The 15,598-nt window shown below is 54.3% G+C and overlaps 1 protein-coding gene and 3 non-coding genes across 5 annotated transcripts in view; 1 reads left to right on the top strand and 3 right to left on the bottom strand.

Moving 5' to 3' along the window:
* LASP1 (LIM and SH3 protein 1) overlaps positions 1-10,906 on the bottom strand; it is a 40,376-nt gene extending 29,470 nt beyond the window's left edge. Inside the window, exons 1-2 of one of the 2 annotated variants that reach the window (NM_001035394.1) lie at positions 10,708-10,906; positions 3,773-3,867 (exon numbers count right to left, since the gene is read on the bottom strand). In NM_001035394.1, coding sequence (NP_001030471.1) covers positions 3,773-3,867; positions 10,708-10,776 — 164 coding nt within the window. In that variant the 5' untranslated portion in view covers positions 10,777-10,906. Of the gene's footprint in view, positions 1-3,772; positions 3,868-10,707 lie in introns of those variants that run through there. The other variant, XM_010816146.3, reaches the window with a different exon arrangement.
* A 743-nt stretch (positions 10,907-11,649) lies between these two features.
* On the top strand, positions 11,650-11,721 carry TRNAC-GCA (transfer RNA cysteine (anticodon GCA)). The gene has a single exon. It is a non-coding gene; the product is annotated as a tRNA-Cys (tRNA).
* A 1,728-nt stretch (positions 11,722-13,449) lies between these two features.
* MIR2341 (microRNA mir-2341) lies at positions 13,450-13,508 on the bottom strand. Its single transcript, NR_031282.1, has one exon. It is a non-coding gene; the product is annotated as a microRNA mir-2341 (primary transcript).
* A 201-nt stretch (positions 13,509-13,709) lies between these two features.
* On the bottom strand, positions 13,710-13,781 carry TRNAC-GCA (transfer RNA cysteine (anticodon GCA)). Its single transcript has one exon. It is a non-coding gene; the product is annotated as a tRNA-Cys (tRNA).
* Between the last annotated feature and the right edge of the window lie 1,817 nt (positions 13,782-15,598).

Below are 15,598 nucleotides of genomic sequence, written 5' to 3'. Positions count from 1 at the left end.
TCAGCCCACAGCTCAAGGCAACTGAAGGACAATCCCAGAAAGATACAACGGAGCATTCCCCCTTTCTTCCCCAGCCCCTGTCCACCCTCCACTTAACACCCTAGAAGCTGGTCCCCCAGGCCTGCAACTGCCTCAGGCCGGCAGCCTCCATTGATTCATGGGCTCCAAGGAGGAAGAACAGGAACATTCCTCCCCACCCCCGCCCAGCCCCACCCCACCCAGCCCCACCCCGACCTCCAGGCTCCTCAATTATTTGCCCGGAGATAAGACAAAGGACCAGGTTTGTAATTGTGACCAGATCTGCCCCACTTTCAGAAAAAGTAGTTTACAAAACAAATCATTGAGGGCATAAATTGAGGGCATACATATTCCTCTAACCAATGGAACAGGCTCACCCCACCTACCTAGATGCTTCAAGAAAGAATTATACAAACGCAGGCCTGCTTCCCTCTACCTTGCCATAGCAGTGCTGGTTGCCAATGGCCTGGGAAGTGTGAACACAAACGCGGCCTATTCAGTCCGATTCCCTGGCGCTTACCCCCACAGCCGGCGGCATGTGTCTGGTTATCCAGAGGCACGTGTGTGAATGCACAGCCTTGGGGGTCCACTACCACCCAGAAGGCCGGCTGTGGGCTCTGGCCTGTGTTCTCTCCCCAGCCTCACCCCAGACAAGTCTGGTGCAAAGAGAAAATACAAGAGGCCTTTCTGCTGCTTTCAGTCACTTTCCAGAACTTCCATCTCAGTCTTCAGAACTCACCAGGGAGAAACAGACAGTGTTCTTTCTCTTGCCCACCCTCCTGCAAGATCCTGGCTCAGGGACTAACCAGAGAACGCAGAGGCCCCCTTGCACACCAACTCACATATACCCTCCCTGGGTGGGCTCAACTCCCTGGCAAAGGGCCCGGGCCAGGAGCGTTCACTTGCCCCTCTGGGTCTTGAGCAGGAAGTGCTGAAAAGCCAGGCCTGAGTGTCACACAGCAAGGCCAGGCTGGGAATTGGGGCACAGCAATATCCTAGAAACCCCGAGACTGGGGAACCTGAATGTCACTGGTGGATGGGGTCAGAGGCAGGAAGAAAACAGGAAGGGATGAGAGTGAACACTCAGCACAGTGCCCGACACAGCACAGTTGTTCAATAAAACTGGTCTAGGCTCCAGCATCCTTGAGCGGGAATTCTGAACCATGGGATAACCGAGGCCCAGACAAGTCCAGAGTGCGCCCCAAACAAGCTGGGCCTGCATCTGAGATATCCCAGAATCCCACGTCTGGCTCACTGGCACAGACCAGCCGCTCAGACTCTGGCTTAGGGAGTGTGGCTGCCTCGGGCAAGCTGCTGCCACAGCTCTCATGAAACACAGCTGGGTCACAAATTCCCCAAGTCTTTGGCCCCTCATCCCGGGTCCTTCCCAGGTAACATCCTAGCTGGGTCAAAGGTCAGCTGGGCAGGGAAGAATAAGAGCTGTAAAGGCTGGGGGAACAGAGAGGGGTCAAGCTGCTGCTCTGGCTGGAGGCCAGGAGAGGCAGGTGAATCTCACCTTGGGCAGGTGGGAAGCAGCATCTGGGAGGGGTGTGTCATCTCCCGCCTTCCCTAGAGCTCCCCGATAACCCAAGCCCTACAGGAGCTCCCCACCCCTACTGGCTGCAGCCTCTTGGAAGAAGGTGAAAAAAGTAAGCTGGGACTTTTTGGCACTACGCTGAGAACACACAGAGAAAACAAGGACAAGCCTCTGATTTCTTTCTCCAACTCCCAGAGCTCGCTGAATTCTAGGCTACCAGAGTCTTAGGAAGAGACAGGAAGACGCCTCAGTCCCTGCTGCCCACTGAGTTTTGGGCTCCGCCAGACTCCTGCCTTGAGGAGCAGAGGCTCAGAAGCTGCCCCCAAAAGGAGTCTCGTGCCCAGAAACTAGCCTGAAGTGGGCCAGCAATCAAGGGGTTAACTGCCCCAGCCTCTGGCTTTGCTGCACCCCACCCTACTCCCCAACAGAGGGAGGAAGTGGCAGAGAATCAGGGTTTGTGAGAGCCTTTAAGAATTTGAAGAATGTCCCATTTCCCTTGGGGGGAGGATGGGAGGGGTCGGCAGGGGAAAGAGGACCAGTAGAGCTAATAGAGAAGGGGCAGCGGAAGGAGGAGCCAGGACCTAGCTGTGACCCTCGCTCTAGCCCAGGCAGTCTCCCCAGCGTCCCAGTCCCTCCCAGAAGGGAGGAGGTTCATGGTGCTGCTTGGGCTTGAGATTTTATCGGTTTTCCCAGCACCTGGCACAGGTTGGCATCTAGCAGCTGGCAGGCAGTAAGTGCCTGATGCAGGCTCCAGCCAAGGAGATGAGGCTGTAGTGTGAGCAGGGAGGGGAAGACAGGAAGGGGGAGTTGTTGTTCAGTTGCTAAGTCATGTCCGCTTCCTTGTCCTTCACTATCTCCCGAAAGGGGGAGACAGCCATTCAAAGGGCTTTAAGATCCCAACTCCTTTTAGACAAATCCCAAAGTTCCCCTCCTACGTGAACTTCAGCTGTAGAAAGCCTCCAGGATGAGAATTTAAAAAGGTAAAAAACAAAAAAAGGACTCGGACTTCCCTGGTGGTCCAGTGGCTAAGACTCTGTGCTCCCAAATCAGGGGTCTCGGGGTTCAATCCCTGGTCAGGGAACTAGATCCCACATGTTGCAACCAGATGTGCCACATGTGCCACAACTAAAGATTCTGCTTGCCACAACTAAGACCCAGCATAGCCAGATACATAAGTATAGAAATAGTTCTTTTATAAAGGGACTCAAGTCAGAGCCTAAATTTTTTTGAATGCTGACCTTGCAGCCTACTTAAGTGACTTGACCTTCCAAAGCTCCCTACAGAGCAGCAAGGTCGTGAAGTCCTACATGAGCCTGGACCTGCACGTGATCAACTCGAAGGCACTGCATTCTCTGAAACTGCATGGGATGGGACAGGATATCTCCCTGGGATGGGAGACCCCACCTCGACCCACCTCCCCACAGCAGGCCAGAGCAAACTCCACTGGAAAAGACACGAAGTTCTCTGCCTCCCTCAGCAGGCAGGGAAGAGCTCTGCCTAGGGTCAGGCCACGCCCTTCATGCTGCTCCCCAGTCTCAAGAAATGACAGTCAGGGGGGCCCCCGGGCCAGGGCCTAGATTCTCTGGTAGGGACAGGGCAGGGGAGAGGTGACAAGTCAGCTGCCTCCATGGACAGAAATGTGGAAGGCGATGCGGAGAACACGGCCAGAAACAGGACTTTTTCTTAAAAGACCACGTGGATCCCTCTCTTGCAGCAGGGTGCGGTGGAGAGAATAAGCTTGCTTATACGGGGACTGAACCAGCGTCTCGCTAGTCATTCATCTTGGGAAAGCCCCTTCCCTTCCTCAAACCTCAGTTTCCTGCTCTGTAAACTGGGCATATTAACAGTCCTGACTATCATCCAGCCGTGGTGAGGAGGACTCAACATGGTTAAAACGTGCGGAGCAGAGTGTGGAAGTGTTGGGCCCTGGCACCTTGTGGGTGTTAGAACAGAAGGAAGCTCTGAAAGTGAAAGTGGAGTCGCTCAGTTGTGTCCGACTCTCTGCAACCCCATGGACTGCAGCCTGTCAGGCTCCTCCATCCATGGGATTTTCCAGGCAAGACTACTGGAGTGGGCCGCCATTTCCTTCTCCAGGGGATCTTCCTGACCCAGGGATAGAACCCAGGTGTCCTGCATTGCAGACAGGCGCTTTACCATCTGAGCCACCAGGGAAGCCCTAAATGCCCGCCCAACAGCCCCTGCCCAAGGCGGACTCACGCGTTGCAGTAGGGCTTCTTCTCGTAGCCCTTGTAGTTCTTCATGTTGAGGGTCATCTTGCAGGTCTCGCAGTGGAAGCATGCTTTATGCCAGAACTGGGGGCAGAGGCAGAGGGAGGACACTGTCAGATAAGCAGGATTTAGGAAGGGGGCTCGGGCCCCAGGAAGGAGCACTCCATCCCTGGGACTAGAACAGACACCCCGCTGCAGAAGTGAGCCAAGGACATCTCAGGTCACAGGCTCCAACAGCTGATGACACCTTCCCCTGTCCCACGGGTGCTGTCAGCAGGAGAAGAAGGGCAGACCCCAGACTGAGTGGGGAAACCCCCCCCCACCGCCCACACCCCTGAAGATTGGCTCCACCTCCCCCAGACCACCCCGGCAGCCTGCCTGCCTGAGCAGGAGAAGCCTCATTGCTTATGCAAAGCCGCACCAGGCGTTGCTAAGAAGCGGCTGCTGCTGAACATTGAGGGGCAGCGCCTCAGCCTAGACAAGGCCAAGGGGGACAGGAGGGCCCAGCCTCCATGTACCCAGGCCTTCCCACACCACAGCAGACACGCTTGGGCCTGGGTAAGGCCCAGCTCCAATGTCTCCTCGTCCTGAGGGACCCATGCCCAGAGTGTGGGTGAGTGTCCCCAGGCTCTAGCCAGCACACCCACACCACTTCCCTCCCCCAACCGTCTCCCACCCCCCAGCTGGTCTCCCTCGGAGGCAATAGAGCTTTGCTTGGAGGTGGATCCCCCACCTGCACAGTGGGCATCACAGCCCCATCCTGGCTAGCTGGGTGACCTCGGTCAGGACCCACACCTCTGAGCCACTTCTGTGTCTGCAGAATGGAAACCTTAATACCCATCTCTCTTGGGACTGTTGAGGTTTAAATGAAAAATCACCTATAAAACCCTCAGCACAGCACCTGGCACCTCTAAGTACTCAGATGTCAGGTGCTGGGTGCGGCAGGGGTGACCCTCAGCTGAGGGGGCTGGGCAGAAGGTGTGTGAGTGCTGGGGTGCAGGCGGGACTCTACTGTGCCCAACCACAGCTAGAAGACCTGTGAGTGAGACTGAGTGACCAGGAACCCCCCAGCAAAGGCCAGGGACCCAGAACAGAGCGAGGATCAATCCAGGGCCGCCAAGGGACGGGAACAGAGTCAAAGACCATGAGGGCAGGGGAACTGATGTAACAGAGGTGACCCCATCCCGAGAAACGCTGAAGCTCGAGAAAACCCAGGCAGATGAGAGACTTGCCCCTGGCACCTGGCAGCCCAGGACGAGGCCCCGGGGTTAGCACCTACCCGGAGCCCAGCTTCCAGGGCCCCAGAATCCGGGCTGTCGGGGTGACCCAGCTGGCCTTTCTGTGCCCCCTTTCCCAGCAGCCAAGGGACATCCTCCTGATTCCTCAGAGAAAGAGGCCGGAAGCCAGGGAAGGGCACAGGGAGACTTTCGAGGTACCCAGCAAATGCCTGGTTTTTGGCCACCTATCAAGAAATTCCCCTGAGGCAGTGCTTTTCAAATGTATCTCCCAGCCAAGAGGTGCTTCTGGGCCACTTGGGAGAAAGGGACAGAAAAAAGGGTTAAGAGCTTGGGATACCACCTCCCTCACCCTGGCCTGTGTTGAGCAGAGCCCACAGGGTAATTGTGTGTTGGGGGGTGGGGGGGTAATCACCTTCTAATAGGGTACTTTTCCTATCAAGGAGACCCAAAGGCCTCTTCAGGAGTGGAATAGTGACCAAAGGAACAGGAGAACCGCTCTTTGGGAAGAAGGCCAGGGGAAGTCTGGAAGCAAAGAGGAGGCCGGTGAAGCTGGGCTCCCAACCCAACCTGGGCCAATCCCACAGCCCAGCCCGACGCCTCTCAATGCGAAACCCCAGTGCAGACAGCCCACTGGAATCCTAGAACAGAGTGGTCCCTGCCCCCCACCAGCCCCCAAAGTGAAAGCCCCTCTCCCTCCCGCAATGCCTGGGAGGCGCTGGCAGACTGCCCCAGCTCTGTCACCACCCAGTCTGCTGGCCTCTGCCTGCTTAGCCGCACATGCCCCTGCCTGGGCCCCCGCCTCCCCCCACCCCCGCAGGGGCCTGCCAGGAAAAACATTCTCTGGAATCCAGACCATGACCCACTTTCACACACACATAGGCAGGAATCCGCACTGTCCTGGGCCTGGGGACCTCCAGAGGTGCCCCCCGATTGACCTGGGGGAGACAAAGGGAGGGACACAGACACGTCCACCCTAGCTCACAGTCAGGTACCCACCCTGGAGCCAACCCCCTTGGGGCTGAGTATACTGACCAGGCTGGGGTACAAGGCCAGCAGCCAATCCAGGGGTTCTACAAGACACCCCCTGCCGCCAGCTACCACTGGAAGGAATGGGAGCCCCATACAAGGGAACAGTGCCCATTTCTATCTATAGCTCTTCCCCACCTCACCTCCAGACACCCCTTGCTCTCAGCTAGACACGTTAGAGGCTAGGGAGTGGTTATCTGTTCTCTTACAGGAGGACCAGGAACAAAATAATGAAAAGGAGGGGACTGAATGTCTTCAGGGTAACTACAGAACTCCGTCCGTGCACCTGTAAAGTGGAACTAAAACCCTGGTCCCAGGGAAGTGCTGGGAGGAGGTGACACAGCCTCACTTCCCTCCCCTCTCTGGAGGAGGGCACCAAGAAAGGTTCAAGAAAATCAGCAGCTTCCACCACTGTGTCCTTTTGGAGACAGGAGAGTGAGGGGAATGAGGGGCAGAAAATGGCAAGTCATTCAATAGCCCCTGTGGGCCAGGCAGACCCAAGGAGACCCCAAATGAAAAGACACCCATCCCTGTCTCAGTCAGGTCTGGTAACGGACACAGTCAGAGAAACATGTCAGTAACACCCCACAGTGACCCTCTGTCTGCCTCTTTTCCCTGCCCCAGGAGCCCTGCCGCAGAGCAGGAGTCCCCTCTTCCTTACAGGCCACAGGTAAGGTTTCAGAGCAGCATTCCTGGGACTCAAGGAGCAGTTACCTCTAAACATGCAACTTGAATCCTCCCCACTGTCCTGGAAGTCCACGGCTTCCCTGTTCACCAAAACCTAGTTCTCTGGGTACCCGTTAGGAGCCTCTTGGCCCATGTCCCAGGCTCCAGCATCAGCCTCCACTGTCCCTGGCCTGGAGCTCCAAAGCTGCAACCCACTCCACAGAAAGGCAAACTGAGGCTGCTGGGGGCAGAAGCAAGATCCCCTGCACTTGGGTGAGGTTGGGGTCAGCCCTCTCTCTCTAGAGTCACCGTAGACGTGGGGGGAGAAGCTGCTCACAGCTCTGGGGGTGGGGGGTGTGGTGAACTTCAGGTCGCTGTGCCTGCTGCCTGGGATCTTGCCCACTCCACCCTCTCCACCCACGTGCCCTATGACTCAGGGCTAGAGTATGAGACCTCTCCCTCCCTTCCCGTCACCCAGAGTTACAGTTTCTCACTCCTCCAGGGGCAACGGTAGCCCCACCCTGGCCTGCCCTGGCCCGGTCACCAGCCTAGCTCAGCTGGCCACCTGGAGGCTGGCTTAAAGGCAGAGACCATGGCTGCACCTCCCCAGATTCCCAGGGAGTATTATTCCTGGTTCAAGAGCTCAGGCCTCGAGCATTCCACAGGCCAGGGTCAGGAAGGGGAGGGCCCACTACAAACATTAGGGAGATAGTATAAATTAAAGTACTTTTTTGCAAACACAACAGGCAGAAGAGCTGAGCACCAAGAACTTTAGAGCTGAATTCCAACTCGGGCTGTGGGGAGTGAACCGCATGACCTGTCTGGGCCTCTGCTTACGGGCGCCATAATTTACAGGAGCCATCGCATCTGCTCTGTGAGGCTCGCGGGAAGACTGAGCCTGGCACATTCCAAGGAGTCTATGCAGGGACGGTCATGGGATGACTGTGGGGTGCTCTTAGCTAGGAAACGAGGCACCAAGGCTACAGGCCTTTTCCCCTCTTCTGTGTCCAGTCCGGTTTCCTTCTACCTTGCTGCCACCTGGGGGGTGAGGGGGAGAGTACTTAAGACAACCAGAGGCAGAGAGCCCTCCCAATGGGGGAGTCCAGGGGACTCTACCCACCAATCCTCTACCCTCCTCAATGCCTCCATCTGTATTCAGGAGCTAGGCAAAAGCAAGCCAGGCCAGGGGGACACAGAGAGTCCCCATGTTAATGCCTCCCAGTGTGATCTAGGACCAAACTCCAAGTCTGTCAAAAGGTAGAGGACACTGTGAGACACAGCCTCTCTCCCTCCGCAGAGGCCCTGCAGCAGCCGAGAGGGCCCCGCACCAAGTAGGTGCTTAATATTCATTGAATGAATGAGCAAGCGACATCACCCTGTTTCTTCCCCAACTCTAATCCCATAAGTTGGGGAAACAAATCTCGACCTCAAACACCGTGGCCAGCCATACACATTTATTCAGCACGAGGACACGCTGGGTAATGCAGGTTGATGGTAGGGTGGCCATCAGAGGTGATGTGGCCTTTACTCACCTAAGCCTTTGGGAGATAGGCTCAGGGAGGAGGAAAGGCTAACACCAAGGACGTAGCTTGTGCTCTGGGTCATGTCGGGTCCTAGGGAAATTGCAGTGAAACAGGTGAGTCTAATTTGACTCTCTCCTGTTGTAAATGGGTTGTCTTGGGAAGGTGGTTAGCAACTGTGTCTATGGGACTGAACGTCCCTCCTCAGGCGTCAAGGTCCCCATTCCAAGTGCCTGCCCTTACTGCCTGGAGGGCGTTGGGAGGAACCAGTCTAATACCTGGATATTCCAGGCCTCCTGCTCAGTGCAGGGGTGACATCTCCCCAGGGAAACCTCCAGTAGGGAGAGATCTAAGAAGAGGAACCGCCATGTCTCACTTCCCAGGGCACCCTCCACCTGAATGTCCTCTTCTAGAAAGGGGAAGAAAACAGCTGGGGAGGATGCCTTAAAGGGGCTGCACCCTCCCTCAGACACCAAAGGTTTTTACAGGGAAAGCCAGGTATGGGGCTGGACAGAGTTCCCCAGAAAAGGAGAGGGGGCACAGCCTATACCACATCCCCTTCCGGGCGCTGTAACAGGCACTTGAGTGCACTTCCCCACCTTTGAGGAAATGACATCATCATACCCATCTGACAGACTGTGAACACTGAGGCTTAGAGCCATTCACAGAGCTGGTGGTGAGCAGACCTGGAACTAGGACCAAGTGTTCCAACGCCCAGGCTAGCAGTCATTCCAGCAGATACTGCTTCTGCCTTATGTGGGTGGAAAGTGGCCATTGCCTCTTCCCAATTCATGACTGTGCAGAAGGGGAGCACAAGGAACTCAAGACGCAGAGGCCAAAATCCCTCCCACCAGGGAAGAGCAGAAACACCAGTGTGCAAGGCCAGAGAGCTCTCAGCTCCTGCCCCCAGGCTCAAGTCCTGCCCTCCCGCATGGTCTTTGGGAAGGTCAGCACCCACATTCATTGCACCATAACATGGCCTTTCTCTCCTCCTGCCCAGCCAGGCCCAGGAGAGAAGACCGAAACAGCAGCGGCCCCGCATGACCCCTTCCTCCAAGAGCAGTATCAAAATGATCTCAGAACCGTGGAACCCCACCCCCTCACCCTGACTCAGAAGCCAAAGGTTACTGAGGAAGCGCCAACCCTAAGGAGGGGAAAGACAAAAGAATCCAAGGGACGACCCTTTCCCCCCTCACAAAAAATACCTGACTCCAGGTGGGCCCTGCACCCTCTTCCATCCCATGCCCCCCAATCCCTGGCCAGACCAGATGGGAAGGAGGGAATCTGTGGGCAAGGGGCCAGCTTTAGGAAGTGAATGAAAGGTATGATGAAGAAGTGGACAAAATCCTAGAGGCCTCTCCTCCAGACCGAGGAGGGGATGAGAGGGAAGGTGGATTGCCTTAGCATCTTAGTGAGATTAAAAGAGGTCCGGATCCTACCCCAAACTGCAGGAAATACCCAGTTCCACTCTCCGCCCCCCTTCAAAAAGTATAATGGCAACCAGATGAACGAGTCTAGCATGATGGGGGGGGGGGGGAGACGCCTAAGGGCCCCCAGGGGACAGTGAATTTCCAGAAGGCCACGTTCCCTTCCCCCCAACACCTCCCCCCTTTTCTTGGCTCCCCCTGAACTCAGCCAACCCCACCCTCCATTGGGGAAACCTGCTCTGAAAAGTTAGCTCTTTGTTCTACAGGGTGGACTCAGCCTCTGAACACAATTTCAGATCTCAGTGAAGCAACCCCCACCCACCCTACTCCAGCAAGCGACCCCGCCCGGGTCCCGCTGGGCGGACCAACGCTGGGAGTTGGCTTCTAATTTGAGGTGGGGGCTGGGAAGCTATGGAGGACGCCGGCTAGCCCATTAACCGCTGAACCACCAAGAGGGCTGCAGGTCGTCCAAAAAACGGGCTCTCGCAATGGGGCTCGGGTCCTTATCCGAAGGCCAGTTCCCCAGACGCAACACTTGCCCGCTGACGGCCCCCACCCTCCAGTCTCCAGGCCAGGAAGCCGGGCCAGTAGCCGCCGAAGAGAACCGCTTAGCAGGGGCCCCCAACCTCTGCCCCGCCCCCCCGCCGCCCCCTCCCCCAGCGCCCAGCGCTTCCGCCTACTTGGCGCTCGGCGAGGCGGGGAGAGGGAGCGGCCGTCTGCTCTCACTCTCCGGGCCCTAGGGGGCGGGACTGCACCCCTAACCTTCCCTCACTCCCCCCACCCCCACTCCGGAGCCCGGCTTCTCCATCCCGGGGCGCCGAGCCCACTCCTCTCCAGTAGTGGCTGCCCGCCACGCGTGGACTCCTTTCCTCGCCCCGGGTCTCCCGGTTTCCAGACTGGGGTCCGTCCCTCACACCCCATGACACCACCCACCTTCCCTCCTCCCGCGATCGCGGTAACGGGGGCGGCAGAGACCCAGCCCCGCTCTCCTCCTCCGATCTGGAGCTCGGGGATTGCAAAGACGCGTCTCCCAATCCCGAGTCTCACCTTATCCAGACAGTTCACCTTCTCCGTGGGATACACGATCTTGCAGCACCGAGCGCAGTTAGGATTCATGGCTCCGGGAAAGGCTGGGGCGAGGACGCCCGAGCTCGCGCGCGTTCTCTTTCCCCGGAACGAGCTGGCGGGAGACGGCCGCGGCCTCAACTGCACAGGCGACAGCGACGGCGGCTTGAGCTAGGGAACTGGCCTCCGCCCCCGCCCTCCTTCCCCTAATAAACACAGCGGGGAGGAGGGGCTGTACCGGGGCGGGGACGCGCCGCGGGCGCGGGCAGGGGCACGCGCGGCAAGGCGCGCTCTCCCGGCGACGTGGGACTGCGCGGGGGCGGGTTCCAGGGAGGACTGTGCGCCCAGCGGTACGCGCCTAGGTGAGCTCGCAGGCAGAAAGGGCCCTGGAATGCGCCCGGAGGCCAGGCGCGGACATGCGACCTTGCCCAGGGCCCTTCCGCCGCTGGAGGCGGGGCGGGGGCGATCTGGTGGCACATCTGGGCACCTGGGCTGCAGGGCGGGCGAACCGCTCGCAACTGTCCAGGGTGGGGTTCGAACCCACTCGAACACCCAACCAGATTCGCCAGATTTGGGGACTTCCTTTGTACCCGTCGGTACCTGGCGAGAAATCCGCGGATCAACGGGAACCCCCCTGCCCCGCCCCTAGAATGTTAGCCAAGCCCTGCAACATCCTCTCCCACAATTTGTAGGGCGGAACCCGTCCCTCCCTCCAGGACTCAGTTCCTCGCAGACCGGGTTAGTTCTTCCGTCCCCGCGCCTCTGCCGTGCAGCTTTTCTGTAGTTCCCCGAATCCAGCGAGCTTCTGCTTTGCGCTTGATCCCATTTTCTCTTGCGTTTCTTTCTCCTTACCCTTACTGTTCACCTTTGGTGTAGCAGTGTCTTAACACCCAAAAGAGCCGCATCCAAGCCAAGGCGCGGCGTGGGGGTATAGCTCAGTGGTAGAGCATTTGACTGCAGATCAAGAGGTCCCTGGTTCAAATCCGGGTGCCCCCTCGGCGATTTTCCCCCTAATTTTTGTCTAGTATAATTCTTCTTGATTCATATTTTAACCTCGGGTCCTAGGTTAGAGAAATAGAGAAAAGCTATTTAAAAATTCCTTCCTCATTCTCCAACCTTAACGGAAGGCTTTCGGTTTTCGTACTCAGCAGCAGGAGGGGGTAGGTACAGGCACAAATCACGTACAAAAACTTCAGGTCCCCACGACCCATGCCGGAGGTACTGGGATTTCTGTGGTCACCGGCGGCAGCCTCAGTCGTGTAAGGCGGTTCCAGGCGCTGGTTCAGGAGGCAAGACTCCCCCAACTTGGTGTTTCATTTTGGGTAGGGGTGGGTCTGGAGAAGAAAACCCACAGACACAGATTTTCTCCAACTTCAACTTTCTTTATTACCGGTGACAAGCGCGTGCCCTAAGCACCTCTCCTTATTGCTCATAACACCAGCACAGTGAAAGCAGTTTGAGAATGTGGAAATGGTCAATGCGGACCCAAAATCTCATTTTAATTTACAAAAATAAAGTTACCTCCTGATATAAACTGATATAAACTAATGTAGTGGTTCTCAAACTTGAGTGTGTGTCAGAATTAAATAGGGAGCTCCTTAAAACACTACCCCTCCAACTACAGTTTCTGATACTCTTGGCCCGGAGTGGGACCCCAAGAATTTGCATTCTTAACAAATTCCCAGGGAGTGTTGATGCTGCTGGATCACACTTTGAGGACCACTGAGCAAATAATACAACGCCATTAAGTCTCATAACCTACAGATGGGGACAGATAACTGTCCACTGCGTGACTGGCCGTTATCACTGTTGGGTCCAAGGAAAAAGATCAGGAAGCAAGAGCGACCCTCTCGACTAGGTTTTGCCCAAAAAAAGGAAAAAGAAAGGATAGTGGGAGAGGCATGCTTCTTGAGTCAGGGGGAATTTGTGGTATTTTAAACTCGGAATTTGGTTGTGTCATCCCGCAGGGCCCCAGGGGAATACTACTCGAATATTTTTTCCCCCAAGGCTCCCATTACTGTCTGGAGAAGAAAGTGGCAATCCACTCCAGTGTTCGTGCCTGGGAAATCCCATAGACTGAGGAGCAGTCCTTGGGGTGGCAAACAGTGGGACACCACTGAGTGACTGAGCATGCATTACTGTGAGACAAGTCGTGAAGCTGGACATGGTGATTAAGCAGAGCTGCTGTGCCGGTCAGAAGGTGATGGCACCCCACTCCAGTACTCTCGCCTGGAAAATCCCATGGATAGAGGAGCCTGGTAGGCTGCAGTCCATGGGGTCCTGAAGAGTCGGACACAACTGAGCGACTTCACTTTCACTTTTCACTTTCATGCATCGGAGAAGGAAATGGCAACCCACTCCAGTGTTCTTGCCTGGAGAATCCCAGGGACGGTGGAGCCTGGTGGGCTGCCGTCTATGGGGTCACACAGAGTCGGACACGACTAAAGTGACTTAGCAGCAGCAGCAGCTGTGCTGGTCAAAGCTCAGAGGTGAGAAATAGCTAATTTTTCACCCCGTTCCTGGACACCAGGCCTCAAACTCCACCTGTAGGTTTATCAGGCCAAAACCCTGCCTTTGAGCTAATATAAAGAAGACGAAAGCCGTCCACTTTTCATCTTAAATCTGTGCTGTGACTTCGCCACTATTATGAACTAGGCAAAATAATATTGCCCCGCCCAGGCATTCCATTTCTTCCCCTCCAAAGAAACTATGATTAACATTAAACCAGTAAGTCTTGAAGGATCTCAAACTGGAAAGGTCTCAGCCTTCTTTCTACCTACTGAGAGTACAGGTAAATGGGCTTCTTGGCCCTGAGTCAGAGTGCTCACCGGAAAAGTGGTGGTCATTCCTGTGTGACTTTTAGGCGTCTCTCTCTACTTCTCAAGGTTAAGAGTATTTTCTGAGAATCTCCAGAAAGCTTTGGATTCAGAACACACCTTTGATTTTGTGTTAACTTGTGACTGTGAAAAATGGAAAATCAGGGAAGGGGGCACCCGGATTTGAACCGGGGACCTCTTGATCTGCAGTCAAATGCTCTACCACTGAGCTATACCCCCTCTACTGGCAGTATTCTGGCAAATGCTTTTTACATCCATTCCAGACTTTTTTTTTTTCCTGAAAATTCTTTTTCCAAAATCAGTTCCTTCTTGCTACAAGATATTGAATAGTAATAACAAGGACAACATTAAAAGACCTAGTAAAAACATGGGATTTTGAAAATATGTGAACTTTTGTCTTTTCTAAGTTCAATTCTTTATCCACGATCCCAAGTCATCTCTTCACCCTAAGAAGTCAGAGAAGAGCTTCTTGCAAAACTGAGTAAGGCATCCTTTCTCCTGGTCTCTCTAAAAAGAATGCAAGCACCAGCTGAAGAGAAATGTCCACTGAGAGACTTTCCCTGGCTGTGTTCTCTAGTGGTCCCTCTCTGTTTTTAGAAAACAACTACTTTGTGCCCCATGGTAGGTGCAGAGCATGCTTTCAATAGAGAGGTACAAAGGTTCTCATTCTCACTGACTTGAAAATCAAATGGAGACAGAATAGAAACAAGAGCACAAATGAAAAAACGCATAAGGAAAAGGACTAAAATAAAAGACAAGATATGTGTTAGGGAGGTACGAGCGGGTATTTCAAGACGCATAGTCAGGGAAAAGTTTTCTTCACAGGTGATTTTGGAGTTAAGACGTGGATGACATGAAAGAGACAGCCATTTGCCCATCTGATGGGAGTGAGCATTCCAGTTAAAGGGATTGGCTGCTGCATTGGTCCTAGGGATGAAAGTATAATTCTAAAAGATGCATGCACCCCTATGTTCATAGCAGCACTATTCACAATAGCCAAGACATGGGAACAACCTAAATGTCCATAGACTGGATAAAGAAGATGTGGTACATATATACAATGGAATACTGCTGCTGCTGCTGCTAAGTGGCTTCAGTCTCGTCCGACTCTGTGCAACCCCATAGACGGCAGCCCACCAGGCTCCCCCGTCTCTGGGATTCTCCAGGCAAGAACACTGGAGTGGGTTGCCATTGCCTTCTCCAATGCAGGAAAGTGAAAAGTGAAAGTGGAGTCGCTCAGTCGCGTCCGACTCTTAGCGACCCCACGGACTGCGGCCCACCAGGCTCCTCCATCCATGGGATTTTCCAGACAAGAGTACTGGAGTGGGGTGCCATTGCCTTCTCCAACAATGGAATACTAAGCAGTCATAAAAAAAGATTGAAATAATGCCATTTGCAACACTGTGGCTGGACCTAGAGATTATCATACTAAGAAAGGTCAGAAAGAGAAAGACAAATACCATATAATATTACTTGTTTGTGGAATCTAAAATATGACACAAATGAATGTATCCAGGAAACAGAGACAGACTCACAGACATAGAGAACAGGCTCGCGGTTGCCATGGGGCTGGGGAGCAATGGCTTGTGAGTTTGGGATTAGCAGATGCAGACTATTATATAGAGAATGAATAAAGAATAAAGCCCTACTGTATAGCACAGGGAACTATATTCAGTATCCTGTAATAAACCATAATTGAAAACTATAAAAAATATATATATATATAAATATATACAGCTGAATTACTTTGCTGTATACCTGAAACTAATGCAACATTGTAAATTAACTACGCATTTTGTGCATGTTAGTCACTCAGTGGTGTCCGACTCTGCGACCCCACGGACTGTAGCTGACCAGGCTTCTCTGTCCACGGAATTTAATAAAATTTTTTTTTAAAAAGAATGACTCAAAAAAATAAAAATAAAAAAGAATGACTCTTCTTTTTTGACTTCACTGTCTGGGTGCATGTGATTTCCTGAGATAAAGAACATTGAGAAAGGAGTAAATTTACCAAAAAAAAAAAAAAAATCCTCAAG

This window comes from Bos taurus, chromosome 19 (genome assembly GCF_002263795.3).
Source record: "Bos taurus isolate L1 Dominette 01449 registration number 42190680 breed Hereford chromosome 19, ARS-UCD2.0, whole genome shotgun sequence".
NCBI lineage: Eukaryota > Metazoa > Chordata > Mammalia > Artiodactyla > Bovidae > Bos > Bos taurus.
This window is presented reverse-complemented; position numbering and strand designations above follow the sequence as displayed.